The 20,630-nt window shown below is 44.7% G+C and overlaps 4 protein-coding genes across 4 annotated transcripts in view; 2 read left to right on the top strand and 2 right to left on the bottom strand.

Moving 5' to 3' along the window:
- Positions 1-4,868: 4,868 nt before the first annotated feature.
- ddx19a (DEAD-box helicase 19a) lies at positions 4,869-11,004 on the top strand. The gene is made up of 12 exons (XM_080015790.1): positions 4,869-5,001; positions 6,856-6,916; positions 6,999-7,055; positions 7,213-7,348; positions 7,785-7,877; positions 8,596-8,698; positions 8,839-8,953; positions 9,078-9,255; positions 9,444-9,681; positions 10,382-10,544; positions 10,637-10,828; positions 10,922-11,004. Exons 1-12 carry the CDS (start codon positions 4,939-4,941, stop codon positions 10,981-10,983), a joined length of 1,461 nt encoding a protein of 486 aa, XP_079871916.1. The 5' UTR covers positions 4,869-4,938; the 3' UTR covers positions 10,984-11,004.
- A 368-nt stretch (positions 11,005-11,372) lies between these two features.
- On the bottom strand, positions 11,373-12,404 carry ubxn10 (UBX domain protein 10). The gene has a single exon (XM_080015778.1). The coding sequence runs from the start codon at positions 12,375-12,377 to the stop codon at positions 11,700-11,702; it is 678 nt and encodes a 225-aa protein (XP_079871904.1). The 5' UTR covers positions 12,378-12,404; the 3' UTR covers positions 11,373-11,699.
- A 1,461-nt stretch (positions 12,405-13,865) lies between these two features.
- On the bottom strand, positions 13,866-15,903 carry cptp (ceramide-1-phosphate transfer protein). Its single transcript, XM_080015809.1, has 3 exons — positions 15,817-15,903; positions 15,562-15,709; positions 13,866-15,082 (listed from the first exon to the last, which is right to left on the bottom strand). The coding sequence occupies exons 2-3, from the start codon at positions 15,687-15,689 to the stop codon at positions 14,560-14,562; spliced, it is 651 nt and encodes a 216-aa protein (XP_079871935.1). The 5' UTR covers positions 15,690-15,709; positions 15,817-15,903; the 3' UTR covers positions 13,866-14,559.
- A 163-nt stretch (positions 15,904-16,066) lies between these two features.
- Positions 16,067-20,630, top strand: part of ints11 (integrator complex subunit 11) — a 6,389-nt gene continuing 1,825 nt past the window's right edge. Inside the window, exons 1-15 of the mRNA XM_080014536.1 lie at positions 16,067-16,163; positions 16,418-16,515; positions 16,626-16,699; positions 16,809-17,037; positions 17,155-17,253; positions 17,346-17,380; positions 17,473-17,611; positions 17,753-17,817; positions 18,405-18,594; positions 18,700-18,783; positions 18,869-18,958; positions 19,616-19,778; positions 19,902-20,012; positions 20,321-20,382; positions 20,489-20,630. Coding sequence (XP_079870662.1) covers positions 16,136-16,163; positions 16,418-16,515; positions 16,626-16,699; positions 16,809-17,037; positions 17,155-17,253; positions 17,346-17,380; positions 17,473-17,611; positions 17,753-17,817; positions 18,405-18,594; positions 18,700-18,783; positions 18,869-18,958; positions 19,616-19,778; positions 19,902-20,012; positions 20,321-20,382; positions 20,489-20,630 — 1,609 coding nt within the window. The 5' untranslated portion in view covers positions 16,067-16,135. The remainder of the gene's footprint in view (positions 16,164-16,417; positions 16,516-16,625; positions 16,700-16,808; positions 17,038-17,154; positions 17,254-17,345; positions 17,381-17,472; positions 17,612-17,752; positions 17,818-18,404; positions 18,595-18,699; positions 18,784-18,868; positions 18,959-19,615; positions 19,779-19,901; positions 20,013-20,320; positions 20,383-20,488) is intronic.

The raw sequence follows: 20,630 nt of genomic DNA, 5'->3' as shown, positions 1-20,630 counted from the left end.
AGACGGTGCTGCCTCCCCTCCTGCAGATTGACCAGTGATCTCCCCAAAGGGGGCGGGGGGGGGCGCTGAAAAGCCTGAAGACATTCTAAATAATGGGATAACAATTTTACATGATGAGTTTCAAACAGACCTAAATCGGCTTTCCCAAGACGAGGTAAAAAAAATACAAAGAAAAGAAAAGCATAAAGCATCCCTGCCCCAAAGGCTCCTGCTCTCTGGAGACAAGGCTCAATAAAAGGTCCTGGAGGATCCATAATTTAGTGACAAATGAGGCCGCCCTTTTGCTCATCAAACCGGGGGTTTCCGCCACCAGATTGTTATTTATGGACGGGGAAAAGGTCATTGAGACGCAGACATAGATCCGTTACTGGGCTGCCAGCGCTGACGGTGCCATCATGTGTCCACTGGACCACAGACTGGGGAAGGAAGGGGTGGAGGGGGAAGTGGGGGAACAGAAATCCTATTTCCCCCTCTTAAGAAACAATGATTTGTTTGGGCCGGAGAAGCAATCAAGGGAAGATACCGCGACCGCATCACCACCACACACAACAACAACAACAACAACAACAACAACAACACAACAAAAATCAAAGCTTTTTCAACTCTGCCTTCCGATAAAAGCTTGTTTGATTCAGAGCGTTCAGGTGGGGCGACCGTCGATGGAAAATTGAATGAATTGACAACCGGAATCAAATACCAAATGACGGGTACGCAAAGTAAATATCGAGCCGGTAACCGGCTCCTGTTCAGAAAAAAAAATCATTGGATATGACTTTTTATTTTTCCCCCCTCCCTCCCTCCCCCTCCCCTTGTCTGTTGCTCCCTTTTTGTTCTCCGCCCTCTCAGCTCGTAGTAATGAGTCTCAAAAAGTGACAGTCCCCTGGCGCTCGTCTTCATCAGGGTTCAGTCACATGAATCATCCGGAACCTGGGGGGGGGGGGGGGGGGGGGGGGGGGACTCCGGATGATTAACACACACAGACACACAGACACACAGACACGCTCCTCTTGCAACACGGCCGTCATTACTGGCCTACAAGGGAGCGGATGTAGTGCAGCAACCACCTGTTGTGGGCTTGGAGGACTCCATCCCCCTCCAGTGGATCCAGGTACACCCGCGGTTGGTGCCATAGGGCAGGATTTATCTCCGCTCCCAACTCGCGACGATCTCGTGAACTCTCATACACACGTCAACCACCGGTTGCCACCGGCACAAACAACGGAAGGGACAGAGAATGGAGGCGATATCATCACACTGTCTTACCTTTCATCTGGCGTGAGGCTGCCTCTCCCTCTCTCTCTCTCCCTCTCTCTCTCTCTCTCTCTCTCTCTCTCTCTCTCTCTCGCGCTCTCTTCTCGCTCTCTTTTTCTTTCCAGAAGTCCACCGGGCATGTGAGGTCCTCTCCCGCTCCCGCACCCTTCTTCCTCCTCTTCCTTCCCTCCCTTCTCCCCCCCCCCCCCCCCCCCCCTTTTCCCTCCCGCCCTCCTTCTGGACGCTCCCTGTGGCGTCGAGGGAATGCGGCCACTGCCACAGGTGGCGGGTGCTACCGATGCATTGAACTACTGCATCGAGGAGAATCAATTTGGAACAAGGCAGAGGAGGAGAGCGAGGCAGCGGCCGTGGAAGCGGCGGAGCAACATGTGGTTCAGGGAATGGGGGGGGGGGGGGGGGGAGCTGTTTTAGTCTCTCCTCCTCCTCCTCCTCCTCCTCTTCCTCCTCCTCCCTCTGGTAAGTACTGTAGAGTTGGAGGGCTTCGCTGACAGACAGAGAGAGAGAGAGAGAGAGGGAGGGAGGGGGAGAGAGGGAGAGAGGGAGGGAGAGGGAGGGAGGGAGAGATAAACATCCCCCTCTCCCGTCCCTCACCACTGCATTCATACCGTCAGCGCCACCCACTTGCACGCCTCCTCTCAAATCAATGGGCGAGAGACACCATTCAAATATCTCTCTCTCTCTTTTCTCCTTTCTTTTCTGTTCGGCCCAGTGAAATCAGATGCAGCGGCAGGTGGAAACGTTGGGTGGGGGCTGATTGGTCTCGAATGAATCAACATTTATTTAGCTTTCCCTCTCCCTCTATTCCCTATCTATCTATCTATCTATCTATCTATCTATCTATCTATCTATCTATCTGTCCCTCCCTCTATTTGTCTTCCATTCTCTCACTCCAAACGTGACGTGTGTATTGGCCGGTGTCCCCGTGTTGTGAGACCACTTTAGTCTAATCCCTCTGTTTTCTCATAAGGTTACCATGACAACCCATATTTCTCTTTCAAGTCGTTGATGAGGTGCAAAGAGGGGGATTATGGTCACTTGTGTGTGGGAGTATTGGTTGGCAGAGTATCTCAGCATCCGCTTTGCAATTGAATTAACCTGCCGCCAATAAAAATCCAGCGAGCGCATCCTCCCTCCATCTCTCCCTCTCTCTCTCTCTCTCTCTCTCTCCATCTCTCTTTCTCCCTCTCTCTCTCCCCCTCTCTCCATCTCTCTCCCTCTCCTCCCCCTCTCTCCATCTTGCTCCCTCTCTCCCTCTCTCTCTCTCTCTCCCCATCTCTCCATCTCTCCATCTCTCTCTCTCCCTCTCTCTCTCCCCCTCTCTCCATCTCTCTCCCTCTCCTCCCTCTCTCCATCTTGCTCCCTCTCTCCCTCTCTCTCTCTCTCTCTTTCTCCCACCCTCTCCAACACCCACCCCCCTCCTCTCTCCTGCTCAAACATCCTCCTGGCTGCTCACGTACATATTGTATTGACTGACCAGTAAGTCAATAGAATATACTTTTATCGTCAAATTTTTAAAAGAGGCTCAACTTGTTTTGGACTCACCGTGCAGTAAAAGCATAATTGATTATATGTTAGAAGCACATAGGGCCTATTGTTATCCTCAATCTAATCCTTAATTACACTTTAAGTATGGACTAACTGAAATGTCTTTTCTCAGTCATGGTTTAAGTAGTCTCAGACTTGCCCTAGTCTCAGTTTAAAAACCTGATTTCCAGAAGGAAGATAAGTGAAGGTTTAAATTAAATCTTTGGATTAGGGGATGTGGGCCTCCAGGTCGACCTGGACAACAGAGGAAACGGATGCTCTGGACTATGACCCGAATCAGGACCAGACAGAAGGAGCTGACTAGTCCTTCACGACATTAGTCTAGGACTACCTCGAGCAACGTCTCAGAGAGGCATTTTTAAATTCTGGATGCATTTAAATAGGATTTTCTTAGTCCTAATTTAGATGTAACCCCATGTGCCAAACTGCCCCATACAGTACAAGAAGACAAAATAAGCGCCGGGGCGGCTAATAGGGGTACCGTTGAATCATAAGGGACTGAAGACATTCCCGTACATTGCCTACCATTCATATCTACTCCAAATTGCCTACAAAGGAACTCCTGAAGCCATTATCTCCCTGCGTTAAGGAGCTTCATCGACGGTAGGTTTGTCATGGATTAACTGCTCATCAAACAGAGCGGCCCTTTTAATCTTTTTTTTTTTTTTACCAGAAGGTAGAGGCTTGGATTCAGAGTCCAGGACAACGGATTGGGTGCTGCGCATAAACCGACCGGAGGGCTGGACGTGATTAAACACCACATTGTTTGACATTCATCTCACTCGTTCATTTGGGTTTTGAAAAGTAAACAGCTGAAAAAATGTATCAGTTTTATTTTGTCTCTCCATCATTATATAGAAAGAGTCTTTCTTTTCATGTGAATTTGCAAAATTGTCTTCACATCACAGCGTCTGGATACTGAATCCAATCCAATATGGATGTGATGTCTGTCAATCCAATATTCTGGCCCTTCAATTCAACAAAAGGTCCCAGGGTCACCTGAGTGGATTGAAGAATATAAATTATATTTTGGAAAAGATGAATGACGATATGGTGACCGCAAAATCTGATGACACCCGCGACGGGGCCGTGCACCGTGGAAGGATCACACGATAGAGTAGTGAACATATTTCCTGTAACACTTCCTTTAAGGAGTGATGTGTGCTGGCCTAAGAGCTTAGTAATGCCGCTGTCCATGGTGCTGCTGGAAAAGTTGAAGAAGGGAAGCTTGTCGGTTGCAGCCCATTGGAATAACTTGGGCTGGGTCGATGGGGAGGGGGTGTGAGCATGTTTTCTGCAATTATAATTACCCTGCCTGACCTACACTGCTACAGTATCAGCGGCAATTCATTTTTCAGTTGTTCCTCATCAGATACACTTTGAATTTCTGCTTAATAAATTAAACGCAAAAGGTATTAGTTGGCACCGATTAGAAAGCACTATTCTCTCGCTATTTTTTTTTTTTATGTGAGAATCCTGTCCAAGGAGGAAACTTCAGGATACGGATGCAGCCTTGCCCACACTTCAGTGAGAATATTTCCCATCGCCGATTAATCACCCATGCGTTGCATTGCACGTTGGGAGTTAGAATCAACTTGCAGATGAACTTTGTCAAACAAATACCCTCTGCTGTATGCCCTGTCTGCCGACAGCACCGAATGCAATAATATTTACACATAAATACTTTTTCCTTTTTGTTGTAAGAAAATGTTTGCGGGATGAAAAAAAAATAGCGATTTATTTTACCTCAACGGATATTTTCATTGACATTTGATTTATTATTATTATTGTTGTTTTTTTTTTTTTTATTTCACTTTTACAATAAACTTTTTTTGGGGCAGGGACCGGGCGTGATTCCCTGCCCTCTGATTGGCCGATCCCGTGGTGCGGTCCCGCGGAGCAGCGGCCCGATTGGCTGCCCGTCCTGCCAGGGGGCGGGACGTGACGCCGCTCCCGTCCCCGGTGATTAGCGCCGCTCGCAGCTTGACGGACTCAGCGCCGCCCGTCAACTGCTTTCAATCACCGCGTCAAACTTGTGACAAAGTTTGGTTTAAAAAAAAAAACAAAAACAAAACCAAACCAAAAAAAAAGATAACTGGCCCTCCATTAAGGCAGCGGAGGATGGCGTCCGACTCGATGGCTCAGGCGTGTCGCCTTCAGAAAGCCAGAGCTCTGTCCGCACAGGTGAAGGTATTTGAGGCGGAGCAGGCTGCCGCCGCCGCCGACCGCCGCCGCTTTACACCGTGTCACCGTGTTTTATCGTTTGACGTTAGCTAACGGGCTAGCCGCGGTTATCATGGGATGCAGCCGGTTAGCACCGCTGCCGCTTCGGCTAAAACCGAGAAAAAAAGAAAAAAAAAAAAAAGTCGTCAAACAAGTCCCTCAATTTGCGGTCAATAGCTCTCAATTTTAACATCTTTTTTTTTGTCCGATTACTCCATGTATCTTGCATTGTGTCCACGTTTATTTTTTTTTTTTTTTCCTGCTTAAACCCACTTCTACCTGACCGCTGTTGGGACTGTAGTGCGGCCCTAAAGCGACATTTGTTAATTCACCCCCATCTTTGACGCTGTTTCTAGTGGGAGCTCGAATGTTATTTGGAGTCTCCGTTTCTAAAGTTGACCAGAAACGCACGTCGGGGGTTGGAATCTATTCAGAAGTGTTTGTTTGAAGAGTTTCAGTCAGCAAAATGAATCCGATTTCATTTATTTGATCTGATCGTCCTCTGGTGTACTGCAGTCGCCGTCATCGTGGTTTCGCCTTTGTTTTTTTTGTTTTTTTTTGTTTTGTTTTCAACTGATATGACTTGACTGTTTGTTTGTGCGTACGTTTTTACAAACAGACAAACAAACAAACAAACAAAAAGAGTAAGCGGAGTTGAGATCCCCTGCCTCCAATGTCAATCTTGAATGATCATCACATAATGAAAAATGAAAAATAAACTCTTAACACGCAATAACTCCCATCTTCTGCGCGGCCTGTGGAATATACTTTCCCGTACTCCTCTCACCGCCCTCTTCGGAGGACCACCTGACCGTGTTTTGATCAACCAAACAACTTTTAATCGTTGCGTCCGCCAGCAGGGCGGTGATCACCGCAAGTCAAACACAGACACAAAACAACAAGACGTTGACAGAACACAGCTTAAGGGACAGGGATCGGAACGATAAGTGCGGCACACGGCCTCCTCCTGCGGGAATAAAAGAGACAAACGACACTTCCCCCCCAGATTAAACCGACTCACTTTCGACTTGTCAAACTCACCCCAAGAGTAAGAAATCCAAGACAATCCGTGTACTTTACTGCCTTGTTTGGAGTTTTGTGAGGGGGGGGGGGGATAAAGTACTGTTTGAATTTATTCCGGTCCCTAATCACTTACCTTTACTTTACTATGATGTTGTCGTCACAGTTCATAGGATCATCTAATCCGGGTCCGCTCGGCCAGGTGTGGCCCAGATGTTAATGCTGACTGGCCCTTTGAAGACATTTAAATCTTGCCGATGCACTGTAGTCAGAGTCATTTCTGAAAGGGATTTTCCAGTTCCCGGGGGAAATTAGATTTGTGTCGATCTTACCCAGATTTCGAGGAGAACCTCTACCAATTTAATTCCTATAAGTCTACTACAGAGATAGTGATGCGCTGCATGTTAACTTGGTTATCTTAACGCATGGCCGCAGAAGGGATCAACTAGCCTCACTCCTGTGAAATTTCCCCCAAGAGTAGTAGTATCCCCAAAAGTACCAACAGCCATATGATAGTGTAGAAGCAATGTGCGTTTAAGAATATATAACCTGGGAGAATATTATCCAGAAATGATTATTAAATAATACTTTTTATTATAATTATTTATTATTACTACCTTATCTCAGCTTTTTTTAAATTAATTGATAAACATAATTTGAAGAATTTCAGTGTGGTTTTGTATTTTATTTTTCTAACATTTTTAACAACAATAATAATAGCTGTTTTCTTTGTTTGACAAAGTGAATTTGTCAGGCCGGTAACCGTTTGGAAATCATTTCGTATTTTGCTAACAGGCAGGCTTTCGGAATGGGGGGGATGCCGGCAGCCCCTACAAGGTCAAAGAAGAAATTAACGGTAGATATGTCATTCTTCATCGCAGTCAAAATGTATTTTATTAGATTAAAGCATGTAATGAGATTTATTTTTTTGTGTATAGGCAACGTCGTTCCTTACATGATGGGAAGCGAAGGCAGCATAGGAGAGTTTGACATTGGTACAATCTACAATTAATTTCATCAAATTTAACTCTTTAGGCTAAGAAAATGAGCATTAAATGTGTATAATGGCTACGTTATCTCCAGAGTTGGGTATGTTTAATAAATCAAACATTCTAATGCGGTTAATTCTCTGTTCCTCTCTTCCATTCACAGTGGACCAAGCCGAGCAGTCACTGCTGAATAAATTGATTCGCAACAACCTTGTGATGAACAGGAACCAGGTTGAGGTTCTGCAGAGAGATCCAAACTCTCCTCTTTTCTCAGTCAAGACATTTGAGGAGCTGAGATTGTAAGTTTGCATTTAATGTTTCACTTACTCCATCTCTTATTTCAAAAGATTCAAAAGATTTATTCATCACATACATACATACATACATACATACATACATACATACATACATACATACATACATACAATTGCCACATACAGCATGTAGTAAAATGCTTTCTTGGAAAACTCCAAAGATTAAGCTGGGCATATAGTACAAATAGAAAAAACAAGACAAAAGTAATAATGTAATAATGAAAAAAAAAAACGCAAACCTATATCCAGTATTTGGGGGGGGGGGATACCAGACAGATTTGGCAATTGGCTTGATTTGCTTTAGCAGCTTAACACTTTTTTTGTAGATGGATTCTACAGTCAGCAGTAGCATGGTATATGGCCCGCATGCTTGTGTTTTCTCATCATTTTCGTAATGCATTGCTGCTGTTTTGATCATCAGGAAACCTCAGTTACTGCAGGGTGTGTACAGCATGGGCTTCAACAGACCATCTAGAATTCAGGAAAATGCTTTACCCATGATGCTGGCTGAGCCGTAAGTGACCAATATTTAATACAGTCTTCTCTAGATGTTGGTAACCCCTTTTATTAAGCATAGGTCTCCAATGAAAATGCAAATCTATGTAATTATACACAAGATCCATTGGTAAATCCCATGTAATGAAAACAATACTGGAACCCCAAGCCCTGGCCCAATATCTTGTTTTATATATTGCTTGCTTTGAATGATATACATACTTTCAATACCTTTTTTTTGAAATAACAATTTAAAAAATCTTAAAATTTATATCAGTGATATTAAACTAATCAATGTGAAATGTGTTGATCACTCATCAACTTCAACTTCAACATTAACTTCACAGTTGTGGCAGTAGTTTCGATTGAGACCAAAATATAAACAGAGACAGAAACAGAGAGCCTGAAAATGAGGACCAAGTAGTTTGCAAATTTATCTCCTAGAAGCTGTTTGCAAAAGGTGGAAACACATTCAATTTATATTGTCGTCTCTGATCCCTTCACTTTGCTATAGCAGCCAAACCAGACCCTGTGGTAAAAGGAATAAAAGCTAGAAAAGAAAATTGCAACTTGAATGAAAGGTTAAAGCAAAGTAGTCTTGCTTTTAAAATAATGTCCCTCATAAGGTGTAGGTCTGTGGCAATGGTGTAAACTGTCATGTTTTGCACAGAGACCAGCCTGAAGCCTAATCCTAAAAGTCATTATTTATGTACCATGTACTTTTCTTCTGGGTCCAGACCTCAGAATCTGATTGCCCAGTCGCAGTCTGGTACAGGTAAAACCGCTGCCTTCTCGTTGGCTATGCTCAGCCATGTGAACCCATCTAACAAATGGCCGCAGGTAGGTGAACCTCACTGAACCGCTAAATTCAGTCTAGTAGGTGGCAGTAAATCCTAGGCATGACTGCACTTCATTCGTTTATTTATTGACTTTTCCTTTTCTGTGCATGTATTGATTGGGTTTTCCTTTGCGCCTTTCAGTGTCTTTGCATCGCGCCCACGTATGAGCTCGCCCTGCAGATCGGGAATGTCATTGAGCAGATGGGAAAATTTTATCCTGAAGTGAAATTAACCTATGCCATTCGGGGTAACAGAGGTAAGACCTAATGCCTAATGTATCCCTAATTTGTGGAATAATTTGCCTCCCTTTTAATGTGATGCACGTTTCATACAAGTTTTGCAGAGTCGGTACATTATTCTTTTGGCTCGATGTTGTTTAGTGGAGCGTGGCACCAAAGTTCAGGAGCAGATTGTCATCGGAACACCGGGAACCGTGAACGACTGGTGCATCAAGCTCAAGTTCCTCGACCCCAAGAAGATCAGAGTCTTTGTGCTCGACGAGGCCGACGTGATGATAGCCATGCAGGGCCATCACGACCAGAGCATCCGCATCCAAAGGTAAGTGGAAAAAATGAAAAGAAGAATTGCATTCAATTTTGTCACAAAGAAAGAATAAAATATTTTTTTTTTTCCCAGGAAAGGTTCAATGACAGCCATCCCTTGTTTAACTCTCGCTGTTTTGGATGAATGATGGCTCGATGAATTTGGATGAATATTTTGTTTTGTTTTTTCCCCCCACGGCTTAGAATGATGTCGAAGGAGTGCCAGATGCTGCTGTTCTCTGCCACATTCGAGGACTCGGTGTGGAAATTTGCGGAGAGAGTAATTCCCGACCCCAACATTATCCGGTTGAAGCGTGAGGAGGAGACTTTGGACACCATCAAGCAGTACTACGTGATCTGCAAGGAGAAGGAGGACAAGTTCACAGCACTTTGTAACATCTACGGCAGTCTCACTATCGCGCAGGCCATGATCTTCTGCCACGTAAGTCGAATATCTGCTTACTCAAAGCACACTGCTTTAGAACTAACTAGAATTATTTTTTTTTCACTCATGATGCATATTTACAAATGTGTTCAGTCTTTTGAGATAAGTGAATAATTGATAGATATTCAAAGTGACTATCAAAGGCCAAGATAACTAGACAATGGTAGCCACTAGGGGTGGGATGATACTACTTGCAATACGATAGTGTTTTCCCATACAAAGGCTCTAGGTGGAATGTTTTAAAAAATAAAATAAAATCACCTTATTCATTATTTCCATTATTAAACACAACCTGTACTGTGATGCATGTTGCACGTGAAAGGACCATCCAGTTATTTGAAGCTTGATCAGTGGATGCATTGCAATTTAGGTAGGGTAGGCTCTGTTGGTCATGGTTGGTCAGAGGGTTCCAGCCACCCATCAAAAAAAAAAAAAAAAAAAAAAAAAGAAATGCAGCCCAGTGAGCCAACATCAATAAGTCCTCTCTGGCCCAATACCTAAAATGTGTTTGACAGTCATGAAATAGGCTTGTTAGCGACCTCTGGTGGTCAACTCTAATCATTAGTCTATTTTACCTCCGCGCAGTTCTAACCAAATTCTTAGAATTCCTTAAGCTTGATCAACTAGAAAAGACGGTTGAACAAAGCAACCAAGTGTGAGCAGAAGTGTTTCCTGATCTCAAATGATGACTTATCAGACACGCAAGATGGCCGCCTGGCTGACAGGACAGCTGACCAACGAGGGCCACCAGGTGGGCTTACTGAGCGGGGAAATGACCGTGGAGCAGAGAGCCGCCGTCATCGAACGCTTCAGGAGCGGAAAAGAAAAGGTCCTCGTCACCACCAACGTTTGCTCAAGAGGTAAATCAATTCCCAAGACTATAAGGACCCCAACTTTTCTATTGGGAAAACATTAAAATAGCATTACTCTTTGCAATGTGTTGCTTGCACAGGTATTGATGTTGAGCAAGTGTCCATCGTGGTGAACTTTGACCTTCCCGTGGGCAGAGACGGCAACGCCGACAATGAGACGTACCTTCACCGGATCGGCCGCACCGGCCGTTTTGGCAAAAAAGGCTTTGCCTTTAATTTAATTGACAGCCAACATAGCATGGACATTCTAAAACAAATAGAAATCCATTTTGGTAAGTTTCCTTGTATATCGGCGTTGATGTTCTGATGTCCCAAGAGAGATTCTGACTGACTTTTGATCTATTGTTTTTTATTATCTCTTCCAGACAGAAAAATATTGAAGCTTGATGCAGATGACCCCGAAGCGTTTGAGAAATCCTTCAACTAAACGCTACAGTTTACAGACAACCAAATTTCTATTTTCTTTGGGTTAAGGTTTTTGCATGGTACCTTGGCCAGGTTATGCGAAGGGATAAGACAATTATTAAGCAATAACCATTTATTGAGTTAATCTAAAATCGTCTTTGGAGAAAAGCTTTATTGAGCGAAACACTAATATAAAAAAGTGCCTACAGTATTTAAGAACAGTCATGAATCCCTTCATTTTGCACTTGCCTGTGTTATTGTACCGGTGCTAATAAAGTTTGCCAAAGTACACCCTGTTGTTTGTTGTGCTTAATGACAAAGCTTAAGAGAGCTGTTCAGTAGTAGTAACAAATCACATTGAAAATAAGAATGTTATTAGGTTTATATTAAAACATAACATACAGTCTAAGCAACAAGTACACTTATGTGATGATAGTCTGAATGAATATGAATATTGTTACACTTAATTGGTGGCTAAAACAAAAAGGAGCGCTTGAAAAGAAACGTATCAAAGTAAGGGACCAAAGACGGCATATTTTCGTGTACTGAGGAAATGTTGCTTTTGTGAGGCATTTGGCAAGCAGTGTTGAACCTGATTTTGTGGTTGTATATGGCAACCGGGCTGTTGATTGTAACTGCCTGGCATGTGCTACTGGAGCAAAACCCTCCGACAGTAATTACCACTTAAACATCCCTCAAATGTAAATGTAAATCTCATTTGGCTGTATACATCCCATGTCATTCTCCCTCTGAGCTGTCCTCCTGGGAGATGCACAACACTGATTTGTTCAAGATGTCACACTCTGACAGAGTCCTATCCAGGCTCCTGAAGCTCCTCCGTGGCACATCCACGGTTTGGATGAAAGCTTCCCCGTAGCTGGTTTGAAACCTGGTTTCTGCACTGGCTATCACCGTCTGCAGGGTGTCTGTGTGCAGGAATAGCTGCTGAAACCTCCCGCCACACGGAGCTCTGACAGCCAGCAGCAAATCAGCGCGGATCGGCTTCGGAGACCTGGGCAAAATCCCGGACATGTTGCCCATTTCCGGGTGGCTGCGGGTGGCATGCGAGGTCACGGCCGCGGCGAGACGGGGCTCCGCGTGACTGCGTGGTCGCGGGAGGTCGACACCTCTCTCATCAGGTTGCTTCTTCTCGATGGCGGGAAGCACCTTGTACTTATTCATAAGCCGCGCTGGGACCGCCGGAGCAGGTTGCAGGCGATGTTCGACGTGGTCCCCGTGGGCTGTCTGGCTGAAGTTTGCCCCGGAGCAGAGGCCTCCGTCCGGCATGCTGTACGTCGCAGGAGGCTTTGGGCTGGGGGGCGGGTGCTGGATGCCCCTGGCGTCGCCTCCCTGCATACTGTGGCTCAACGGGGCTCTGCTTCGCCCTTTTGAGGATTTTGGCCTCGTCAGATGCATTGATGTGCAGACGTCAAGTCCCTGGCATCCAAGAGGCGTGGTGTTTCGGGTTCAAATCTTTTGCCGGAGAGAAAATCGTGTTATCGTTGTGACTGCTACAAGATACGACTTGATAAAAAGAAATCCGGCAACTTTACAAGGAATTTAACACACCACTACTTATCTTAGTCTCTCATGGGCTAAATAGGTAATAAACGCAATAGGTTTATACCTCATGAGTCCGTTGTCCGGTACAGTGATTCTAAACCTTTTCCGCATCAAGGACACAGTTGATGCTCTTTAGACCATGGACCGCATTTGATAAGATTTTGTCTCTAGGCCCCGGATCTGAGAATACTTTTATCATTATATATCATTAACTTAAGTCTTCTATATTTGTCCAAACAGTACAGAAGTTACGGAGATAACCGTGAAACAATGATTAAAAGAATCATGTGCAATATTGTCGGTGAAATAATGGTGAAGTTCAACTACTAATCATTATGCTGCGGACCCCATGGAACCTATTGAAGGACCTCACGTTGACACCTCACACCACATGCCTAGTGCACTCTTTAACCGCTACACAAAGTCAGAAGTCATCAGGTTACCATGGCATCGTGCTTTATAACATTATGTGGTTTAACACGCAGGGCAACTCTGCAGAACCTGGAGGGGGCATTGCTATTTGCCAACATTCAGTGAATGGAGGCTCTTTTCCATAAACATAACCTATAGCTGTAGACTAAAGCAAAGCAAAAGAGCATAAATACCGTTTATTTCCTTTACGTGACGCTTGTTTTGCTTCGAGTTCTACAGGCATAACATGGAGGTAAAGCTCCAGCCTTGGCGAGGTTACCAAAACGATCTGGTTGCCATGACGACCGTTCTAGGTGAAGCGCAGGGAGCCCCTGGTGGATCAGTGCAAAACTGTATACTGTGTGTGTGTGTGTACACACACATATACAGGCATAAATATACAGACACAAATATACAGACACACACACACACACACACACACACACACACACACACACACATATATATATATATATATACACACACAAAAATAAATATACATATATACATACATACACACACATACATACATACATACATATACATATATATATATACACACACACATTTACATATATACACATTTACCTACAGTATACTGTGTGTGTGTGTGTGTATATATATATATATATATATACACACACACACACACACACACACACACACACACACACAGGGACCTGTATGACTATCGCTACTATAACACTACACAGATGTCTACATTGCAGCTGCACTATATTCTCTCACACACACACACACACACACACACACACACACACACACACACACACACACACACACACACACACACACACACACACACACACACACACACAATCTATAAATATTGATTTAGACAGATTTAAAGGTCATATTGTTCTTCGAAAGATAAACTTCTACATAATATTAGGAAAATCACATGACACATGCTGAAGAGACAAGTACTGTATTTGGAAACCCAGCCTGAAGGAGGGATTAAAAACACTCACACTCACACTCACAATGAATTAACTACTGTAAAGATGTAGTTTTGCATGAGACTACATTCAAGCCTCTGGGTTTTTCCTCGATGACACTTATAGCTTATGGAGAATTTTTCTATGTAGTTACTTTAAAATCACACACATTATACACCCTTTATACATCTATACGACGAGACATAAATGACGAGAACAAAGATCCTTAAGGATCAAGAACAGTTTTAAAAAAAATTATAATTTACATGATCATAAGCTACATAAACACAAAACGAACAAGCCAAAACAGTGATTCTAGCGGAATAATAATCATGGACCCATCCCTGCCCCATCTAACTGGGCTTAGTGTATAAATTGGAGGAAACTTCAATAAAAGGTAGATTAAGAGGACCTCAACATTTAAATATTGTAACTGAAAATCCAAAGATGTTAACCAAATACTGTTTCCCATATAAAACAAGTACCCCCTCTACATGTGAATCTGAGTTTGTTAGTGTTCACCCAGACAAAACACATCACATATAGAATATGTTCATACCATAAACACGAGATAATAAGAGCAGCTAAAATGATGCTGGTCAGTGGTCATTCATCGTCATGGACGGCCTCATTTTTTATCATTTCCCCATTAAAAAAACCCCTCCTCTCTAAGGCAAATCCAGCAGGTTATTCTGAGCGTAGAGCTCCTCCGTGATCTGGTACACCTCCGATATGAGAGGCAGGGCTTCCCCCAGCATGGCCACCACCTGCGCCGGGGTGCCCACATTCATCACCTCCATGAAGGTGGGGCGCCCGGGGAGGACGCAGAAGGCCACCCCGGCCGCCTTGCGGATGACCCAGGGGTGGTGTTGGGCCAGGGACACGTTGTAGGCGTCGGCGCACATGACGGACGTCTTGCTGTCCTCCGAGCTGGTACGGAGACGCTCCAGGAAAATCTCCAGCCACTTCAGCGCCCGGTGGAGCCTCAGCAGCGTGCGGCAGCCCGACTCCGGGTGGCTGCCTCGCTTGTTCAGGTCCACCAGCCCGTTGTCCAGCTCGTACTTCACCATGGATTGGATGGTGACGTAGCGGGGGCCGCTCTCGCCGTTCAGGAAGCCGACGAGGATCTGGATTTTGTTGACGGCGTCCTTGGAGATGAAGGTGAAGACGCTGCCCAAGCTGTTCAAAAACCTGCTCAGAGGAAGGGGATGGACGACGGGGCCGCCAAGGTCAGGACATTTTGGTTGACAATCGATTGTCATTCAAATAATGGGGTTACCGATTTCATTGTCTTTTACTGTTCATTTTACACCGCAAAGACTTTTAGTCACCTAATGAATGACATCACAACGTAAAGATTGTTGCCACATTTCTCATGTCAGCTACAAATCCCCCTTAAATCTGGGAGGGCAACATGATTTGCGGAGTCCTAACGATTTCACAAAATGATCGCCATTAGCTCGATATAATCGCGATCAGGGGGATTATGTAATAACCGTGACAGCTGTAGGGGATTGATTCATTTCTTAATAATCATAATAGACATTGCAAAAGACCCAAATAGGTAACACATGTAGCTGCACAGCGTTTGCTGGAGACTCTGGTCCGACCCCAGTCGACTCAACTCCCAACACGGCAGCAACGGGATGTTATCAGCATGTATCGCTTACTTGACCAGACCCCGCCACCCAGCAACGTAGTGTTCCATGGAGACCTCCTTATCCTCCGAGAGGCACAGGCGAAAGGTGTCGAGAACCTCCCGGAGACAGAACTTCTGGTCGTCCGCAGAATTCGCCATGACAGGACTATGCGGAAGTGCTGTGGGTAGACAAACACGCTTAAAGGAAACACACGACAAATGGGTGACTACAAGGGATCACAGGTCTTTCTAGGGCCGTCGACACAGCCCATGTAATGATAAATACCTGCAGCGATATTCAAAAGCTAAAGCGAGGGGGTCATTTCCTTCCGCGGCGTTCCGGTGACCGCCTCCACCTTTCGCGACGCGTCCGTCGCTTTGCGCCGCCCGCGCACTTCCGCCGCCGTGACGTGACGTGACGTGACGTGACGCGACGCGACGCGACGCGACGCGACGCGGGGCCGAGCCAATCGCGCGGCAGGAGGGAATGGGGCGCGGAAGTGAACGCGCCGTACGCCAGGGCGGAGCAGGTCTGTCGTCAGCGGGTCCGCGAGGGAGAGCGCGCTCGCGTTTCTCGACGTATTAACGTCACGCCAGCGAAAGCCATGCCCGAAATAAAGGTCACACCACTCGGTAAGTCACAGCCGCACTTGGCTAGCCAACGCGGGCACAACTGGCATTGGCGTTTACCTTCACGTTAAAGGTGATTTTAACTCGGGGTCCGTCGTTATTGAATCGTAGCCGCCTTGACGGTTTTTTCGAATTGGTCACAAGGCAACACCCGTGGTAGATGATCCAGTGGTAATAAGTATTAACAGATGTTTAGGATGTTAGGGTGGCGAAGTTGTGTCTCTCCCGTCGTCGCACCTCATCATTCTCCCCATAAGGCGCGGGACAAGATGTTGGCCGCAGCTGCATTCTGGTGTCCATTGGAGGCAAGAACATCATGCTGGACTGTGGAATGCACATGGGATTCAACGATGATGTAAGTGAAGTCATGGGAGCCAGTTTGTTTCAAAACAATCAAGATTTTATTAGTGTGTTATTCGTCACACAATGGCAACATCACACATAAGACTATATTTGCCATTTTAGCGGCGATTCCCAGACTTCTCCTACATAACCCAGAATGGCCGCCTCACAGAGTTTTTAGATTGTGTGATTATCAGGTATGTGGCCCAAATAATGTTTTTTTCACATTTGTCAATAGTGCGGTATCATAAACCTTTGTTTTGTCTATTTAGTTAAGTTTGTTCTGCTTTACTATACCTTTCCTAGCCATTTCCACTTGGATCACTGTGGCGCTCTGCCCTACATGAGTGAGATGGTGGGCTACGATGGCCCCATCTATATGACCCACCCAACCAAAGCCATCTGCCCAATTTTGCTCGAAGACTTTCGTAAGATCACTGTGGATAAAAAGGGAGAAACCAACTTTTTCACATCGCAAATGATCAAGGACTGCATGAAGAAAGTCATTCCTTTGAATCTCCATCAAACTGTCCAGGTGCAGTGGCGCTGTGGTTTTCTTTTTTGCATTGCATTCCCGACCGCTAACAAGAACTGAACCAGCTGCACATCTCTTTGATGGCAAATCAAATTCTCTGCATTCTGCTGATTGCAGGTGGATGACGAACTAGAGATCAAGGCGTACTACGCAGGTCACGTTCTTGGAGCTGCGATGGTGCACATCAAAGTGGGATCAGAGTCTGTCGTCTACACTGTACGTTAAAACGAAAACAGCGTCGAAACTCCAGAATTTGTACGTTGGATCACAATCCTGTTTGAATGATAACGTATTCCTTCCGTCTCTAGGGAGATTATAACATGACCCCAGACAGGCATTTAGGGTAAGTCGTGTCAATGGCTCACACACTGATCAGATGCCTGTCGGGGGTCGTCGGGGCCTTCTGCATGAATGTCTTCTGTCGTACTTCTACAGCGCTGCGTGGATCGATAAGTGCCGCCCCGACATCCTCATCTCGGAGTCCACATACGCCACCACCATCCGCGACTCCAAGAGATGCAGAGAGAGAGACTTCCTGAAGAAAGTGCATGAGTCCATAGAACGGGGAGGGAAGGTAAGAAGTAACATATTTATACATAATGAGAGAGAAAGGAAAGAGATGTTTTATCAAGAAAATTATTTGGAGGATTAACTATGTCACTGTTTTGAATTAATTTTCTTATTAAATTCTGTTCTTGCCATGTTTTATGTCCAGGTTCTCATTCCAGTTTTTGCCCTGGGAAGAGCACAGGAACTCTGTATCCTATTGGAAACCTTTTGGTGAGGTTTACCTTTGATTCAAAATTGAACAAAAAAAAACTAAAATCTCCCTAAAGCAGATATGTTGTTGTCATTTATTTTATCTTGGGAGCTCAGCCATTGTAGAGCCATGTCCTTGGGTAATATGAGACATCAGTGCATTTTAAAGTTCATAGCTAGTTCATCCTTTTTGGATGTTAAACCCATAGCACTGTAGCAGCACTGTAACTAGTTTTCAGTCAGGAGTTGGAGAGAAAATGGCCATGTCAACAAATATTAATTAAAAAGTTTTTTGTTTTTTTTTCAAATAACACATTCCTCTGTGTGGAATGTGTTGTTATTGTGGTTTGTTATTATAATGAACATTGACATGTATATACCGGTATGTCAGGGTATTATCCTCGTTTTCCCCTGTCTGGGATTCCCCTTGCTCAGTATTCTCAACTGCTGCACGTTTATACTTGACTATTGCAATATCGCCAATATGAACTGTAGAACAGTGGATGACCTATTATATTGTATACAAGGAGACATTAAGAGCAAGTAAACCACCCATAGTGCAAAATAAACTATTAACCTTTATATATCTATCCCTTCTCATCCCGCAGGGAGAGAATGAACCTGAAGGCCCCAATCTACTTCTCCACAGGTCTGACAGAAAAGGCCAATCACTACTACAAGCTCTTCATCACGTGGACAAACCAGAAGATCCGAAAAACCTTTGTACAGAGAAACATGTTTGAGTTCAAACACATCAAGGCTTTCGATCGCTCCTACGCGGATAATCCCGGACCAATGGTAAGTAGCTTTATTTTCTCTATTGAGTATTTCAAAGATATTTAGTGTGCAAAATGTGAATACTGTGCACACGTCATTAAAGACACCTATTAATTAACCTTTTAGGTCGTGTTTGCCACACCGGGAATGCTGCACGCGGGTCAGTCGTTACAAATCTTCAAAAAGTGGGCTGGCAACGAAAAGAACATGGTGAGTCTGGCTATAAATACGAAAACCCTCCTTAAGGATAAGCTCACCTCACCCGAGTATAACCCGAGTCTTTTCTGCTTATCAGGTGATCATGCCCGGGTACTGTGTGCAAGGGACAATCGGACACAAGATCCTAAATGGGCAGAGGAAATTGGAGATGGAAGGGAGAGCAATGGTAAAGAAGCTGATTTGTCCTTTCCAATTTACCTATCAAATGTATTACAGTGAAGTTACAGTGAAATGTATTACCTGAAGTGCTTGAATTTCATCCTCAGAAATTTATGTACTGTAATACCTTGAAAATAGCCCCCTTTGTGCTGAAAAGTGGTTGGTTTTGTTATTCAAATCATAAAGTAATAAATAGTCTGTGTGTGTGTCTGTGTGTGTGTCTGTGTGTGTGTGCGTGCATGCGTGTGTGCGTGCCTGTGTGGGTGCGTGCGTGGGTGTGTGTGCTAGAATGGAATGTTAGTCCTGAATACCAGAGAGACGTGTGTGCGTGTGTGCGTGCGTGCGTGCGTGTGTGTGCGTGCGTGTGTGTGTGCGTGCGTGCGTGCGTGCGTGCGTGCATTACAGGGCATCGGCAGGGTTGATTTGGGGCCTATCAATAGCAATGAAGATCACATTGAAAATGTATTATTTGTTTTGTGTGAAGTCCTTTAAAATGAAGAGAAAACAAAAGAAACAAAAAAAAGTGCTTAAAAAAGTACTTCAAAGTCCTTGAATTTCATTTTTGTAATGCCAGAACAAACCCAGTTATCTGGAAGCTACATTATACAGTATATCCTTGTAGTGTAAACTGGGTTCAAGACAATGTTTCCTTTGATGCCCCCAGCTGGATGTAAAGCTGCAGGTGGAGTACATGTCCTTCAGCGCCCACGCCGACGCCAAGGGCATCATGCAGCTGATCCGCATGGCTGAACCTCGGAACATGCTGCTGGTGCACGGGGAGGCCGTCAAGATGGAGTTCCTCAAGGGCAAGATTGAGCAGGAATTCAGTAAGCGCAGGCCCTGACTGTAATATCGTCTTTGTTGTTTTCTCATATTTGGTTATTATTTGGATCTGTGTACCACACATCTATAGTTTCCTTTAGGGTGTCTTTGTCTCCGAATATTCCCAGGCATAAACTGTTACATGCCAGCTAACGGAGAGACGGTGACCATGACGACCAGCCCCAGCGTGCCGGTGGATATCTCCCTGAACCTTCTAAAGAGAGAGATGGCTCTTGGAGGTAGATTTAGTATATAGCTTCCGGAAGAGCTTGATAACAGCCTAGTGTAATCAAATTAGCAGCTCAGATGATCATTTTGATCATTAATACTGGGGATATTTAGGGAAGCAGTACAAATCTTCCTTGTGGCCCATTTCCAGAAGTCTCAATCAATTTGATGTGCAAAAGCAGTTCTGTGGCTAATCTTTTGAGAATGGCTATCAATTGAATTCTCAAAAGATTGCCCCAGAACTGCTTTTGCACATAAATTGTGTGAATTCTGTGATTATGAGAAAAAGCGTTATTTATTTATTTTTCCATATTTCAAGGCCCACTGCCTGACCCGAAGAAACCTCGCACGATGCACGGAACCCTGATCATGAAAGAAAATGTGAGTTTATAATGAAATATTATAAATATTGAAAATAATATTCTTTGGTTCTATGCTTTCACAACGACCTGTGGCGAGATCGTCATTCCCATGTTCCACCCCACAGAGTCTGAGGCTGGTGTCTCCAGAGCAGGCCCTGAAGGAGCTCGGCCTCAACGAACACCAGCTTCGCTTCACCTGCCGCGTGCAGCTCCAGGACCCTCACAGCGATGCCGACACTCTGCACAGGATCTACACACACCTGAAGA

The sequence above is a fragment of the Zeus faber genome (assembly GCF_960531495.2).
Source record: "Zeus faber genome assembly, chromosome: 15".
Classification (NCBI taxonomy): Eukaryota; Metazoa; Chordata; class Actinopteri; order Zeiformes; family Zeidae; genus Zeus; species Zeus faber.
The sequence above is the reverse complement of the archived record's forward strand: the minus strand, read 5'-3'. Positions and strand labels throughout refer to the sequence as shown.

Bases quoted from the DNA above. Each gene is read 5' to 3' on its own strand.
- ddx19a (XM_080015790.1), top strand. From the start codon at position 4,939: ATGGCGTCCGACTCGATGGCTCAGGCGTGTCGCCTTCAGAAAGCCAGA. The intron at 5,002-6,855 runs GTGAAGGTATTT...TTTTGCTAACAG, and splicing joins CCAGAGCTCTGTCCGCACAG to GCAGGCTTTCGGAATGGGGG. The intron at 8,699-8,838 runs GTAGGTGAACCT...TGCGCCTTTCAG, and splicing joins CATCTAACAAATGGCCGCAG to TGTCTTTGCATCGCGCCCAC.
- ubxn10 (XM_080015778.1), bottom strand. From the start codon at position 12,377: ATGCATCTGACGAGGCCAAAATCCTCAAAAGGGCGAAGCAGAGCCCCG.
- cptp (XM_080015809.1), bottom strand. From the start codon at position 15,689: ATGGCGAATTCTGCGGACGACCAGAAGTTCTGTCTCCGGGAGGTTCTC. The intron at 15,083-15,561 runs GTAAGCGATACA...TCCTCTGAGCAG, and splicing joins GGGTGGCGGGGTCTGGTCAA to GTTTTTGAACAGCTTGGGCA.